Source organism: Salvelinus sp. IW2-2015, linkage group LG17 (assembly GCF_002910315.2).
Source record: "Salvelinus sp. IW2-2015 linkage group LG17, ASM291031v2, whole genome shotgun sequence".
NCBI classification, from domain to species: Eukaryota; Metazoa; Chordata; class Actinopteri; order Salmoniformes; family Salmonidae; genus Salvelinus; species Salvelinus sp. IW2-2015.
Window position 1 is genome coordinate 39,759 of NC_036857.1, and position 14,350 is coordinate 54,108.

A 14,350-nucleotide genomic window follows, 5' to 3' on the forward strand; every position below is an offset into this window, starting at 1 on the left:
CCACCTCTACAGATCGGCGTCCCACCCTCTACAGATCGGAACATGCTACCCCCTTCTACAGATCAGGCAATGCGCACCAACCCCTTACAGACTCATGTCCCACCCTCTACAGAATCGCTGTTCCCACCCTATACATTAATATGAGTGTGTACCCACCCTCCTACATAATCGAGGTCCCACCCTCTACATTATCGGACTGTACCCACCCTCCTACAGCATCGGTGCCCACCCTCTACATACTCGGCTTGTCCCACCCTCTACATATTGTCATCTCGTACAGTCCTTCCCACCCTCTACAGATCGGGTGTCACCACCCTCTACAGATCCGGTGTCCCACCCTCTACATAATCGCCGTGTCCCAACCCTCTACACTTACTCGGATATCGTTCCCACCCTCTACATAAATCGGTGTCCCACCCTCTACATATCGTGACGCACCCTCTTACATATCGGCTTGTCCCACCCTTCTAACCGAGATCGCTCGCCCACCCAATCATACAGGATCGCGTGTCCCACCCTACTTAACATATCGGTGTCCCACCCTCTACATATCGTGACCCCACCCTCCTACATATCGCGATTCCCACCCTCTGCATGATCAGGTAGTCCCACCCAATCTACAGATCGGTTCCCCACCCCTAGCAGATCCGGTCTGTACCCACCTCAACCTAACATATCGGAGTCTCGGTGTCCCACCCTCTACAGATCGGTGTCCCACCCTCTACAGATCGGTGTCCCACCCTCTACAGATCGGTGTCCCACCCTCTACAGATCGGTGTACCACCCTCTACAGATCGGTGTCCCACCCTCTTGACGGTTGAGCAAATGTGAGCTAATGTGATTAGCATGACGTTGTAAGTAACAATAAAATTTCCCAGGACATAGACATATCTGATATGGGCATAAAGCTTAAATTCTTGTTAATCTAACTGCACTGTCCAATTTACCGTAGCTATTACAGTGAAGGAATACCATGCTATTGTTTGAGGAGAGGCACAGTTATGAACTTGAACATGTATGAATAAACCAATTAGGCACATTTGGGCAGTCTTTATACAACATTTTGAATAGATATTCAATGGTTCATTGGATCAGTCTAAAACTTTGCACATACACTGCTGCCATCTAGTGGCCAAAGTCTAAATTGCGCCTGGGCTGGAATAATTCATTATGGCCTTGCCTTGCATTTCAAGGATGTTTTTTTTCTTTGTATTATCTTTTACCAGATCTAATGTGTTATATTCTCCTACATTAATTTCACATTTCCACAAACTTCAAAGTGTTTCCTTTCAAATGGTATCAAGAATATGCATATCCTTGCTTCAGGGCCTGAGCTACAGGCAGTTAGATTTGGGTATGTCATATTAGGCGGAAATTGAAAAAAAGGGGCAGATCCTTAAGAGGTTTTTAAGAACAAATTCTTATTTACAATGAAGGCCTACCCCGGCCCAACCCGGACGACGCTAGGCCAATTATGCGCCACCCTATGGGACTCCCAATCAGGGCCGGATGTGATTCTGGATGTATGTAGGTAGGTAGGTAGGTAGGTGTGTACATATGTATGTAGGTATTTATGTACGTGTGTGTACTCTACCTGCAGTAACAGAAGTCTCAGGTATCTCCTCGTAGATGCCCATATCTAGTGGTCTGTCACTGAGCTCCTCCAGGTAGCTGGCTGTGGTCCGACAGAAGCTCTGCATGGACAGGCCGATGTACTTCTCCCTGATGAACAAGGCCTTCACTACACACTTAGCAGCATCCAGCAGGTCTGTGAAGGGAACCTGGAGGGAGGGGGCGTGGAGAGAGAGAGGGCACAAGTTAGTACTGCCAGTCCTACTTCTAGCCTCCTACTACCGGAGGAATCCGCTTCGAAGAAACACGTAACGTGTCGGACGGTTGGCTGCTTGTGGTAAAATCCAAGTGGAGAGAAACACACGTTTTTACATAGGACCTGTATTCAACACCATTAATCAAAGCCAGGGAACCTTACTGAATAGAACTCAAGGTGTTGAACCGTGTTGAAAACGGTAATGGCTGTTTTTTTGGGGGGGGATATTTCTGTGACCTACCCCACATTTCTCCTCTCCAGAGATGGCGACCCGCTGGTACTCCTTCTCTCCTTCTCGCTCCATCTCCTTGGGGTACAGGTCCATGAATGCCTGGCTCTGCTCCTTCAGGTATCTAACACACCATAATCATGTTTATTCTATAACGTTTGTTCTATTCTACTGAGCCATTTACTTTATGTTTCCTGATCTTATCTTTTATTGTTTCTCATTGTTGTTGCATTTGTCCCGAAGGAACCTGCAAGTAAGCATTTCATTGGACGGTGTATCCCGTGTGTATCCTATGTGTATCCCGTGTGTATCCCATGTGTATCTCATGTGTATCCCATGTGTATCCCGTGTGTATCCCATGTGTATCCCATGTGTATCCCGTGTGTATCCCATGTGTATCCCGTGTGTATCCCGTGTGTATCCCGTGTGTATCCCATGTGTATCCCGTGTGTATCCCGTGTGTATCCCGTGTGTATCCCGCGTGTATCCCGCGTGTATCCCGCGTGTATCCCGTGTGTATCCCGTACATACGACTAATAAAACTTGAAACTTAATGATGACTATTATTATATTATAAAGAGGGAATTGAGACTGTGTATAGACCATGGTAGCCTGCTGAGCTCAAGAGAGATGTGACCAACCAGGATTCAAACCCAAGGTCTTCTGCATGCCACGAGACTGTGCTAGCCCACTTAGCTAAAACCTAAGCTAATATTAGCTTAGGGATGTGAGTCTCCTTACTGTACTCACTCTAGGCCAGTAGCTTAGCAGAGCTAATGTGAGTCTCCTTACTGTACTACTCTAGGGTCAGTAGCTTAGAGAGCTAATGTGATCTCGCTTACTGTACTCCACTCTAGGCCAGTAGCAGCAAGTCAATGTGCGTCTCCTTACTGTACTCAGACTCTAGGTCAGAGGCTAATCGTAGCTTATATGGTGAAGTCTCCTTACTGTATCTCACTCTAGGTTCAGTATGCTAGCAAGCTATGTGAGTCCTCTACTGTACTCACTCTAGCGCCAGTTAGCTAGCAGAGCTAATGTGAGTCTCCTTACTGTCTCACTCTAGGTCAGAGGCTAACGTAGCTAATGTGAGTCTCCTTACTGATACCATCCTAGGTCAGTAGCTGAACGGAGCTAATGGAATCCCCTTACCTGTACTCAACTTCTAGTCAAGTGCGCTGTCATTTGGTCCTTCATACTCCTGTTGGCCTCGCAGAAGGATTAATCTGGCTCAACCTGTAGAAGACATAATGAAAACTGTTTTGAGACATCAAACATGATCCCATTGGGATTCATTGAGGACTTGTTGCTGGAATATACTCCCTCCCTCTGCGTACCCTCGAACTACCTCTCTCTCTCTCTCTCTCTCTCCTCTCTCTTCGTCTCTCTCTTCTCTCTCTCTCCTCTCTCTCTCTCTCTCCTCTCTCTCTCTCTCTCGTCTCTCTCTCTCCGCATCCAAATTCAATATTCAAATTCAATTGACTTTATTACATTGGCAGTTATTATTACTACATTTGTCAAGTATACATAATCGAAACATTTAAAAAAATATATATTTATATGATAGGCCACAAAATATATTTATTTATATATATTCTCCCTCCCTCTCCCTCCTCCTCCTCCTCCCGCCTCCTCCCCTCCCTCCCCTGTCCCTCGGCTCCCCCCTCCCCCCTCTCTCCCTCTCCTCTCTCTCTCCATCTCTCTCCTCTCTTCTCTCTCTTTCTCTCTCTCTCTTCTCTCCCCCTTCCCCACCCCTCCCTCTCTGCTCGTCCATCCTCCTCCCCTCCCACCTTCCCTCCCTCCTTCCCTCCCTCTCTTACTTGACATCCTGGCTGATCTGTCTCTCTAGTCGTTGTCGTCTCTCCTCCAGCTGTTCTATGGGACTGTCTTCAGGGAACTCATAGGGGGCGCTGAGCATATCACGCTCTGCTAAGCTGCGAGAGAACAGCTCCTACATGGAGACACAGACACACAGAGAGGGTAGCTTGTTTAGAGCTTGCTTGGAAATAAATCGTTTTTTGTTGTTGTTGTTGTATTATCCTCAGCTATTTTAAATGCAGTTTATCCACTTGTGTGGCTGAAATCGTAAATGTTTTTAAAGTCCATCTTTCTATCTTACTCACCTCAGCTATCTCCTTGTATTTGCCGTCCATGGAGGTGCGCAGGTCAATGGTCTGTTTCAGCGCTACGGGGATCCCTGGCAAGGAATGCTGGGAAGTCAGGAGGTGGCGGGCACCACGGGGGTCAACTAATGAGGGAGGGAGGGAGGGAGACAGAGAGAGAGAGAGACAGAGAAGTGCAAAGTGTTATGTTCAGTCGTCCTGCACCTTGCCAAATCAGATCTACGTTTTCTAATTTCTGCTATGCTTAGCCAACTCCACAGTTTCATCCAGATGGTTGTTGTTCCCCAGCCTGACGGTCACTACAGTACACTGAGCAGTGAAGAGACAGTAACCCAGCCCAGTGCTTGAGGTCTGAGCTCAGCAGCTGTTTCTAATTCCAAACAGTCCAAACAGACAAAGGACCAATCAGGTGCAGCAGCCATGTTCCAAGCCTAATTTTTTCACCCCATTCTGGGAACTTTGAGGGTTTATGAAATAGCCCCTCTGGTAATTTAACAGGATCTCCATGGGCCAATCATTGTTGCCAGCACAATATTCAATGTCTCTATACTGATCTGAGCTAGCCTGGCTATTACTGAACTCATAGTTTTTGATGGGTAAAGTTTGCGCTATGCCACATGGTCTGGCATCATCCAGGCATCTACCGACTACAGTAACCGGACCTGGGCCGAAGGGGGACAGATTGTGGAAGCTAGGATGGAAGGAAATGAGATGAGTGATGCTAACATTAACATAAAGTGAATACAAAGTGGTTGAAAACAATTCAGACAAGCAAACAGACAGCCAGGGAGCCAGACATACATACATACATACATACATACATACATACATACATACATACATACATACATACATACATACATACATACATACATACATACATACATACATCCAGCCAGCCAGCCAACCAGCCAGCAGGCACCAGCAACAGACAGCCAGGGAGCACCAGAGCCAGCCAGCCAGCCAGCAAGCAAACAGACAGCCAGGGAGCCAGCCAGCCAGGAGCCAGCCAGGAAGCCAGCCAGCCAGGGAGCCAGCCAGCCAGCCAGCCAGGCAAAGCAAACAGACAGCCAGGAGACCAGCCAGGGAGCCAGCCAGGGAGCCAGCCAGACAGCCAGCCAGACAGACAGACAGAGACAGAGACAGAGACAGAGACAGACAGAGACAGAGACAGACAGAGGATATAGTTCACCCTCGTGTCCCCCAGAGTGTATTTAGTGGTCAGCAGTGTCTGTGCGTGTAACAATATAAATCTCCCCTCCCAAACAGAGGACTAGGATCTAAAATATGAATGTTCCTGTTGAATATTTAATCCCTGGCATCCAGCCGCTGAAGTGGTAGGATGTCTGAGAGACCGCTACCCACCAGTACACTCACACACAGTGCATATGGTACCCAGGTCTTACAGTTGTATGATAGCTAGCTACATTATAACTTGTCTGCATCTACTCTGCTGTGTTCATGTAAACGGTAAGACTTAGAGCAGGAATGTCGTTTTGACAGAAGTGGCCAGCCAAGGTCAGTGGAGGGTAATGCAGTAGAGCTGAGCGGGCTTCTCTGTATCTAATCCAGCTGTGTGTGTGTGTGTGTGTGTGTGTGTGTGTGTGTGTGTGTGTGTGTGTGTGTTGTGTGTGGTGTTGTGTGTGTGTGTGTGTGTGTGGTGTGTGTGGTTTGTTCCTTGTGTGTGTGTGGTGTGTGTGTGTGGCGTGTGTGGTGTGCTGCGTGTGTCCAAGCGGCAAAGACAGCAGATCTCTCCGCCACTGGAACTGTCCTGTATGTATCTAATCCCCAATGGCTGCTATATTTAGATCATCAAATGTTACAATAACTCCCCATCCACACAACACACACCAAGGAGAAACTAAACCCAGCAGGAAGGGTTCACATGCAGATACATACTGTAATGGACAACAAGGGGCTCTGTGATTCTATGGAAATAGTCCATCAACATGTGTGTGATGCTGAAACAACTTGGTGATGCTAAACATTACTGTGGTGTGATGCTGAAACATTACTGTGGTGTGATGCTGAAACATTACTGTTGTGATGCTGAAACATTACTGTGGTGTGATGCTGAAACATTACTGTGGTGTGATGCTGAAACATTACTGGCTGTGATCTAAACATTACTGTGGTTGATGCTGAACATTACTGGGTGTGATGCTGAGCCATTACTGCGTGTGATGCTGAAACAGTACTGTGGTGTGATGCTGAAACATTACTGTGTGTGATGCTGAAACATTACTGTGGTGTATGCTGAACGTTACTGTGGTGTGATGCGAAACTTACTGTGTGATGCTGACCATTACTTGTGTGTGATGCTGAAACATTACTGTGTGTATGCTGAAGCATTACTGTGGTGTGATGCTGAGCCATTACTGTGGTGTGATGCTGACCATTACTGTGGTGTGATGCTGAACCATTACTGTGGTGTGATGCTGAACATTACTGTGTGTGATGCTAAGCACTACTTGGTGTGATGCTGAAGCATTACTGTGGTGTGATGCTGAGCCATTACTGCGTGTGATGCTGAAACATTACTGTGGTGTATCTGAACATTACGGTTGTGATGCTGAACCATTACTGTGGTGTGATGCTGACATTACTGTGTGTGATGCTGAAACATTACTGTGGTGTGATGCTGAACATTACTGTGGTGTGATGCTGAAGCCATTACTGGTTGAGCTAAACATTACTGTGGTGTGATGCTGAAACATTACTGTGGTGTGATGCTGAAACATTACTGTGGTGTGATGCTGAAACATTACTGTGGTGTGATGCTGTAACATTTCTATTGTATTTATTATGGATCCCCATTAGTTGTTGCCATGGCAGCAACTACTATTCCTGGGGTCCAGAAAAATTGAGGCAGTTTATACAATTATTAAAACATTACAAAACATTCACAGCTTTTACAACACACTGTGTGCCCTCAGGTCCCTACTCCACCACTACCACATATCTACAGTACTACATACATGTGTACGTGTGTGTATAGTGCGTATGTTATTGTGTGTGTGTGTATGCATGTGTCTGTGTCTATGTTTGTGTTACTTCACATACTTCACAGTCCCTGCTGTTCCATAAGGTGTATTTTTATTAGTTTGGGAAAAAAAATCACATTTTACTTCTTGTGTCAGTTACTTGATGTGGAATAGAGTTCCATGTAGTCATGGCTCTATGTAATACTGTGCACCTCCCATTGTCTGTTGGGGACTGTGAAGAGACCTCTTGTGGCATGTCTTGTTGAGTATGCATGGGTGTCCGAGCATTCAACATGTCAATACTTCATCAAAGTAGTGATGAAGTCAATCTCTCCTCCACTTTGAGCCAGGAGAGATTGACATACATATTATTAATATTAGCTCTCTGTGTACATCCAAGGGCCAGCAGTGCTGTCCTGTTCTGAGCCAATTGCAATTTTCCTAAGTCCTTTTTTGTGGCACCTGACCACATGACTGAACTGTAGTCCATGTGCGACAAAACTAGGGCCTGTAGGACCTGCCTTGTTGATAGTGCTGTTAAGAAGGTAGAGCAACACAATATTATGGACAGACTTCTCCCTATTTTAGCTACTGTTGTATCAATATGTTTTGACCATGACAGTTAACAAGCCAGGGTTACTCTAAGCAGTTTAGTCACCTAAATTTTCTCAATTTCCACATTATTTATTACAAGATTTAGTTGAGGTTTAGTGAATGATTTATCCCAAATACAAATTCTTTCAGTTTTTGAAATATTTAGGACTAACTTATTGCTTGCAACCCACTCTGAAACTAACTGTATCTCTTTGTTAAGTGTTGCAGTCATTTCAGTTGCTGTTGTAGCTGACATGTATAGTGTTGAGCCATCTGCATACATAGACACACTGGCATTACTCAAAGCCAGTGGCATGTCATTAGTAAAGATTCATTAGTAAAGCTTCATTAGTAAAGGTTGAAAAAAATAAGGGGCCTAGACAGCTGCCCTGGGGAATTCCTGATTCTAACTGGATTATATTGGAGAGGCTTCCATTAAAGAACACCCTCTGTGTTCTATTAGACAGGTAACTCTTCATCCACAATATAGCAGGGGGTATAAAGCCATAACACATACGTTTTTCCAGCAGCAGACTATGATCGATTATGTCAAAAGCCGCACTGAAGTCTAACAAAACAGCTCCCACAATCTTTTATCGTAAATTTCTCTCAGCCAATTATCCAGGCTGTATCACGTGATTGGGAGTCCCATAGTGTGGCACCCAATTGGCCTAGCGTCCCCTGGGTTTGCCTGGTGTAGGCTGTCATTGTAAATTGTAAATAAGAATTTGTTCATAACTGACTTGCCTAGTAAAAATAAAGGTCAAATAAAAATAAAATTATCAATGATTTGTGTAAGTGCTGTGCTTGTTGAATGTCCTTCCCTATAAAAAGCATGATGAAAGTTTGTTGTCAATTTGTTTACTGTAAATTAGCATTGTATCTGGTCAAACAACATTTTCCCCAAAAGTTTACTAAGGGTTGGTAACAGGCTGATTGTTCAGCAATTTGAGCCAGTTAAGGGGGCTTTACTATTCTTAGGTAGTGGAATAAATATAGCTTCCCTCCAAGCCTGAGGGCACACGCTCTCTAGTAGGATTAAATTGAAAATATGACCAACAGTAGTGCCAATAACGTCCTCTATTATCCTCAGTAGTTTTCCATCCAAGTTGTCAGACCCGGGTGGCTTGTCATTGTTGATAGACAACAACAAAAAATGTACCTCTATTTGTTCACCTCTTCCACACTCACTTCACAGAATTCAAAATGACAATGCTTGTCTTTCATAATTTGGTCCAATATACTTGGATGTGTTGTGTCAGCGTTTGTTGCTGGCATGTAATGTCTAAGTTTGCTAATCTTGCCAATGAAAAAATCATTAAAGTAGTTGGCAATATCAGTTGCTTTTGTGATGAAATAGCCATCTGATTCAATGAATGATGGACCTGAGATTGCCTTTTCCCCCAAAATTTCATTTAGTTGCTCCAAAGCTTTTTACTATCATTCTTTATATAATTTATCTTTGTTTCATAGTGTAGTTTCTTCTTCTTTTTATTCAGTTTAGTCACATGATTTCTACATTTGTAGTACGTTTGCCAATCGGTCGTGCAGCCAGACTTATTTTCCATTCCTTTTGCCTCATGCCTCTCAACCATACAATTTTTAAATTCCTCATCAAACCACAGGGATTGAACAGTTTTTGTTAATGCGTGCATGTTTATTAATAACTGGAATAAACAATTTCATAAATGTGTCAAGTGGAGCATCTGGTTGCTCCTCATTACACACCACAGACCAACAAATATTATTTACATCAACAACATAGGAATCACGACAAAGTTATTGTATGACCACACTATATTAGTCCCAGCCTTTGGAACTTTGGTTTTCCTAGATATGGCTACTATATTGTGATCACTACATCCAATGAATCTGGATAATGCTTTAGAGCAGATTTCTGCAGCATTAGTAAAGATGTGATCAATACATGCTGATGATTTAATTACTGTGCTGTTTGTAACTACCCTGGTAGGTTGATTGATAACCTGAACCAGGTTGCAGGCACTGGTTACAGTTTGAAGCTTTGTCTTGAGTTGGCAGCTTGATGGAAAGCCAGTCAATATTTAAATCATCCAGAAAATATACCTCTCTGTTGATATCACGTTTTTAAAATATTTTTTATCTAACCTTTATTTAACTATGATATCACATACATTATAAAGCATTTCACGCATGTTATCCAGATACTGACTGTTAGCACTTTGGGGTCTATAGTAGCTTCCCACCAGAATGGGCTTTAGGTGAGGCAGATTAACCTTTAATGGGTGCATGCTCTTCTAGTGAGGCTTTAGATGTGCGCCTACCGCTTCCGAGTATATTACTCGCTAATGTCCAGTACCTAGTTAACCTCTCTTGGGTAGGGGGCAGTATTTTCACCTTTGGATGAAAATTGTGCCCAAAGTAAACTCCCTGTTACTCAGGCCCAGAAGCCAGGATATGCAAAGAATTGGTAGATATGGATAGAAAACACTCCAAAGTTTCTAAAACTGTTAAAATAATGTCTGTGAGTATAACAGAACCGATATGGCAGGCGAAACCCCGAGGACAAACCATCCAGGGAAAAAGAAATTGAGGTCATAGGATTTTCCATTTGTTTTATATGGGATGCCCTTATTATTAGGAACCTGGTTGCAGTTCCTATGGCTTCCACTAGATGTCAACAGTCTTTGGAAATTGTTCGATGTTTTTCTTTTGAGAAATGAAGAAGTAGTGCTATTCATTGTAAGTGTCACTCCAGGTGGACTCTAATGTTTTGATGCGTGTAAACTGGAGCGCACTTCACGTTGTTTTTATCCGGTATTGGAAACAGTTTATTCCTACTTAAATTTTATCGATTATTTATGTTTTAGGGTACCTGAGGTTGGATTAGGAACCTTGTTTGAAATGTTTGGACCAAGTTTACAGGTAACTTATTAGATACTTTGGAGGCATGTTGGGCAAGTTGAAACCGGTGTATTTCTGAATCAAACGCGCCAAATAAATGGACATTTCTGGGACATAAAGAAGGACATTATCGAACAAAAGGACAATTATGATGTTTCTGGGACATTTTGGAGTGCCAACAGAAGAAGATCTTCAAAGGTAAGGCATGAATTATATCGCTATTTCTGACTTTTGTGCGCACCTGCCTAGTTAAAATATGATTTTCATGTGTTTGCGGGGCGCTGTCCTCAGATAATCGCATGGTTTGCTTTTGCCGTAAAGACTATTTGAAATCTGACACAGCGGCTGGATTAACAAGAAGTTAAGCTTTATTTTGATGTATAACACATATATTTTCAAGAATGTTAAATATTTGAATTTGGTATTTTTTCATTTCGCGCTCTGCAATTTCACCGGATGTTGGCCAGGTGGGACGCTACCGTCCCATAAGAAGTTAACAAAGTCAACAAAATTAGGGCAGGAGTTGCTTTCCAAAGAGATTTCCGGGATTGTAACATACTCTGTTTCCCGGAGACATGGCTAGCTGGGGACATGCTGTCGGAGTCCGTACAGCCAACGGGATTTTCAGAGCATCGTGCCGACAGGAACGAACATCTCTCTGGTAAGAAGAAGGGCTGGGGTGTATGTTTTATGATTAACGACTCATGGTGTAATTGTAACAACATACAAGAACTCAAGTCCTTTTGTTCACCTGACCTAGAATTCCTCATAATCAAATGCCGACCGTATTATCTCCCAAGAGAACTCTCCTCGGTTATCATCACAGCCGTGCATATCCCCCCGCAAGAGGATACCAAGACGGCCATCAAGGAACTACACTGGACTTTATTCAAACTGGAAACCATATATCCTGAGGCTGCATTTATTGTAGCTGGTGATTTTAACAAAGCTAATCTGAGAACAAGGCTACCTAAATTCTATCAGCATATCAATTGCAGTACACGAGCGAGTAACACACTTGACCACTGCTACTCTAACTTCCGCGATGCATACAAGGCCCTCCACCGCCTTCCTTTTTGGAAAATCTGACCATGACTCCATCTTGTTGCTCCCCTCCTATAGACAGAGACTAAAACAAGATGCGCCCGTGCTGAGGTCTATCCAACGCTGGCCTGACCAATCTGATTCCACGCTTCAAGATTGCTTCGATCACGTGGACTGGGATATGTTCTGGTTAGCCTCAGACAATAACATTGACGTATACGCTGACTCGGTGAGCGAGTTTATACAGAAGCATAGAGGAGATGTTGTACCCACTGTGACTATTAAAACCTTCCCTAACCAGAAACCGTGGAAAGATGGCAGCATTCGCACAAAACTGAAAGCATGTACCACCGCATTTAATCATGGCATGGCGACTGGAAACATGACCGAATACAAACAGTGTAGTTATTGCCTCCGTAAGGCAATCAAACAAGCAAAGCGTCAGTATAGAGACAAAGTGGAGTCGCAATTCAACGGCTCAAACACGAGACGTATGTGGTAGGGTCTACAGACAATCAAGGATTACAAAAAGAAAACCAGCCCTTGCTCCCAGACAAATAAACAACTTCTTTGCGCGCTTTGGGGACAATACGGCCCGCAACCAAAGACTGTGGGCTCTCCTTCTCCTTGGCCGATGTGAGTAAAACATTTAAATGTGTTAATTCTCGGAAGGCTGTCGGCCCAGACTACATCCCTAGCATGCACAGATCAGCTGGCTTGTGTGTTTACGGACATATTCAATCAATCCCTATGCCAGTCTGCTGTCCCCACATGCTTCAAGATGGCCACCATTGATCCTGTTCCCAAGAAAGCTAAGGTAACTGATCTAAATGACTACCGTCTCGTAGCACTCACTTCTGTCATCATGAAGTGCTTTGAGAGACTAGTCAAGGATCATATCACCTCCACCCTACCTGACACCCTAGACCCACTCCAATTTGCTTACCGCCCCAATGGGTCCACAGACGACGCAATTGCAATCACACTGCACACTTCCCTAACCCATCTGGACAAGAGGAATAACTATGTAAGAATGCTGTTCATCGACTACAGCTCAGCATTTGACACCATAGTACCCTCCAAACTCATCATTAAGCTCGAGACCCTGGGTCTCAACACAGCCCTGTGCAACTGGGTCCTGGACTTTCTGACGGGACGCCCCCAGGTGGTGAGGGTAGGAAACAACATCTCCACCCCGCTGATCTTCAACACTGGGGCCCCACAAGGTGCCTTCTCAGCCCCCTCCTGTACTCCCTGTTCACCCATAACTGCATGGCCATGCACGCCTCCAACTCAAGTTGCAGACGACACTACAGTGGTAGGCTTGATTACCAACAACGACGAGACGGCCTACAGGGAGGAGGTGAGGGCCCTCGGAGTGTGGTGTCAGGAAAACAACCTCACACTCAACGTCAACAAAACAAAGGAGATGATTGTGGACTTCAGGAAACAGCAGAGGGAGCACACCCCTATCCACATCGGCGGGACAGTAGTGGAGGAGGTGGAAAGTTTTAAGTTCCTCTGCGTACACATCACGGACAAACTGAAATGGTTCACCCACACAGACAGCGTGGTGAAGAAGGTGCAACAGTGCCTCTTCAACCTCAGGAGGCTGAAGAAATTTGGCTTGTCACCAAAAACACTCACAAACTTTTACAGATGCACAACCGAGAGCATCCTGTCAGGCTGTATCACCGCCTGGTACGGCAACTGCTCCGCCCACAACCGTAAGGCTCTCCAGAGGGTAGTGAAGTCTGCACAACGCATCACCAGGGGCAAACTACCTGCCCTCCAGGACACCCTACACCACCCGATGTCACAGGAAGGCCAAAAAGATCATCAAGGACAACAACCACCCGAGCCACTGCCTGTTCACCCCGCTATCATCCAGAAGGCGAGGTCAGTACAGGTGCATCAAAGCTGGAAACGAGAGACTGAAAACAGTTTCTATCTCAAGGCCATCAGACTGTTAAACAGCCACCACCAATATTGAGTGGCTGCTTTACTGATTCAAATCTCTAGCCACTTTAATAATACAAATTTGGATGTAATACATGTATCACTAGTCACTTTAAACAATGCCACTTTATATAATGTTTACATACCCTACATTACTCATCTCATATGTATATACTGTACTCTATACCATCTACTGCATCTTGCCTATGCTGTTCGGCCATCGCTCATCCATATATCTTTATGTACATATTCTTTATTCCTTTACACTTGTGTGTATAATGTAGTTGTTGTGAAATTGTTAGATTACTTGTTAGATATTACTGAATGGACAGAACTAGAAGCACACACATTTTGCAACACTCACATTAACATCTGCTAACCATGTGTATGTGACCAATAACATTTGATTTGATTTGATCACCACAGAGCCAGTTGTGAAGAGAAATAATCCTGCTAAAGCGTTCATTGGCCCGATTCAGAGAGGGCACAGGGCCAGATATGATGGGCCTTATAATTAGTGTCTAGCAGAGAGTCAATCAGCTCTTTAAAATCCAGTTTCAACTGTTCAGAGCTGCCCTTCATAATGTAATTAAAACCCACATGGACTAGGATATAATGGATTTCCATGTCCTGGTGTAGTACATCCAGCAGCAGCTTAGTAATGTCATTAAAACCCACATGTCCTGGTGTAGTACATTCAGGAGCAGCT

General features: G+C 44.3%; 1 protein-coding gene across 1 annotated transcript in view; it reads right to left on the bottom strand.

Moving 5' to 3' along the window:
• The window catches only part of LOC111976532 (AMP deaminase 2), a gene marked incomplete at its 3' end in the record, with an annotated part of 66,184 nt that overhangs the window by 32,539 nt on the left and 19,295 nt on the right, over positions 1 to 14,350 (bottom strand). The window contains 5 exon segments of the mRNA XM_070448154.1: positions 1,595 to 1,781; positions 2,070 to 2,181; positions 3,291 to 3,311; positions 3,872 to 4,005; positions 4,178 to 4,302. Coding sequence (XP_070304255.1) covers positions 1,595 to 1,781; positions 2,070 to 2,181; positions 3,291 to 3,311; positions 3,872 to 4,005; positions 4,178 to 4,302 — 579 coding nt within the window.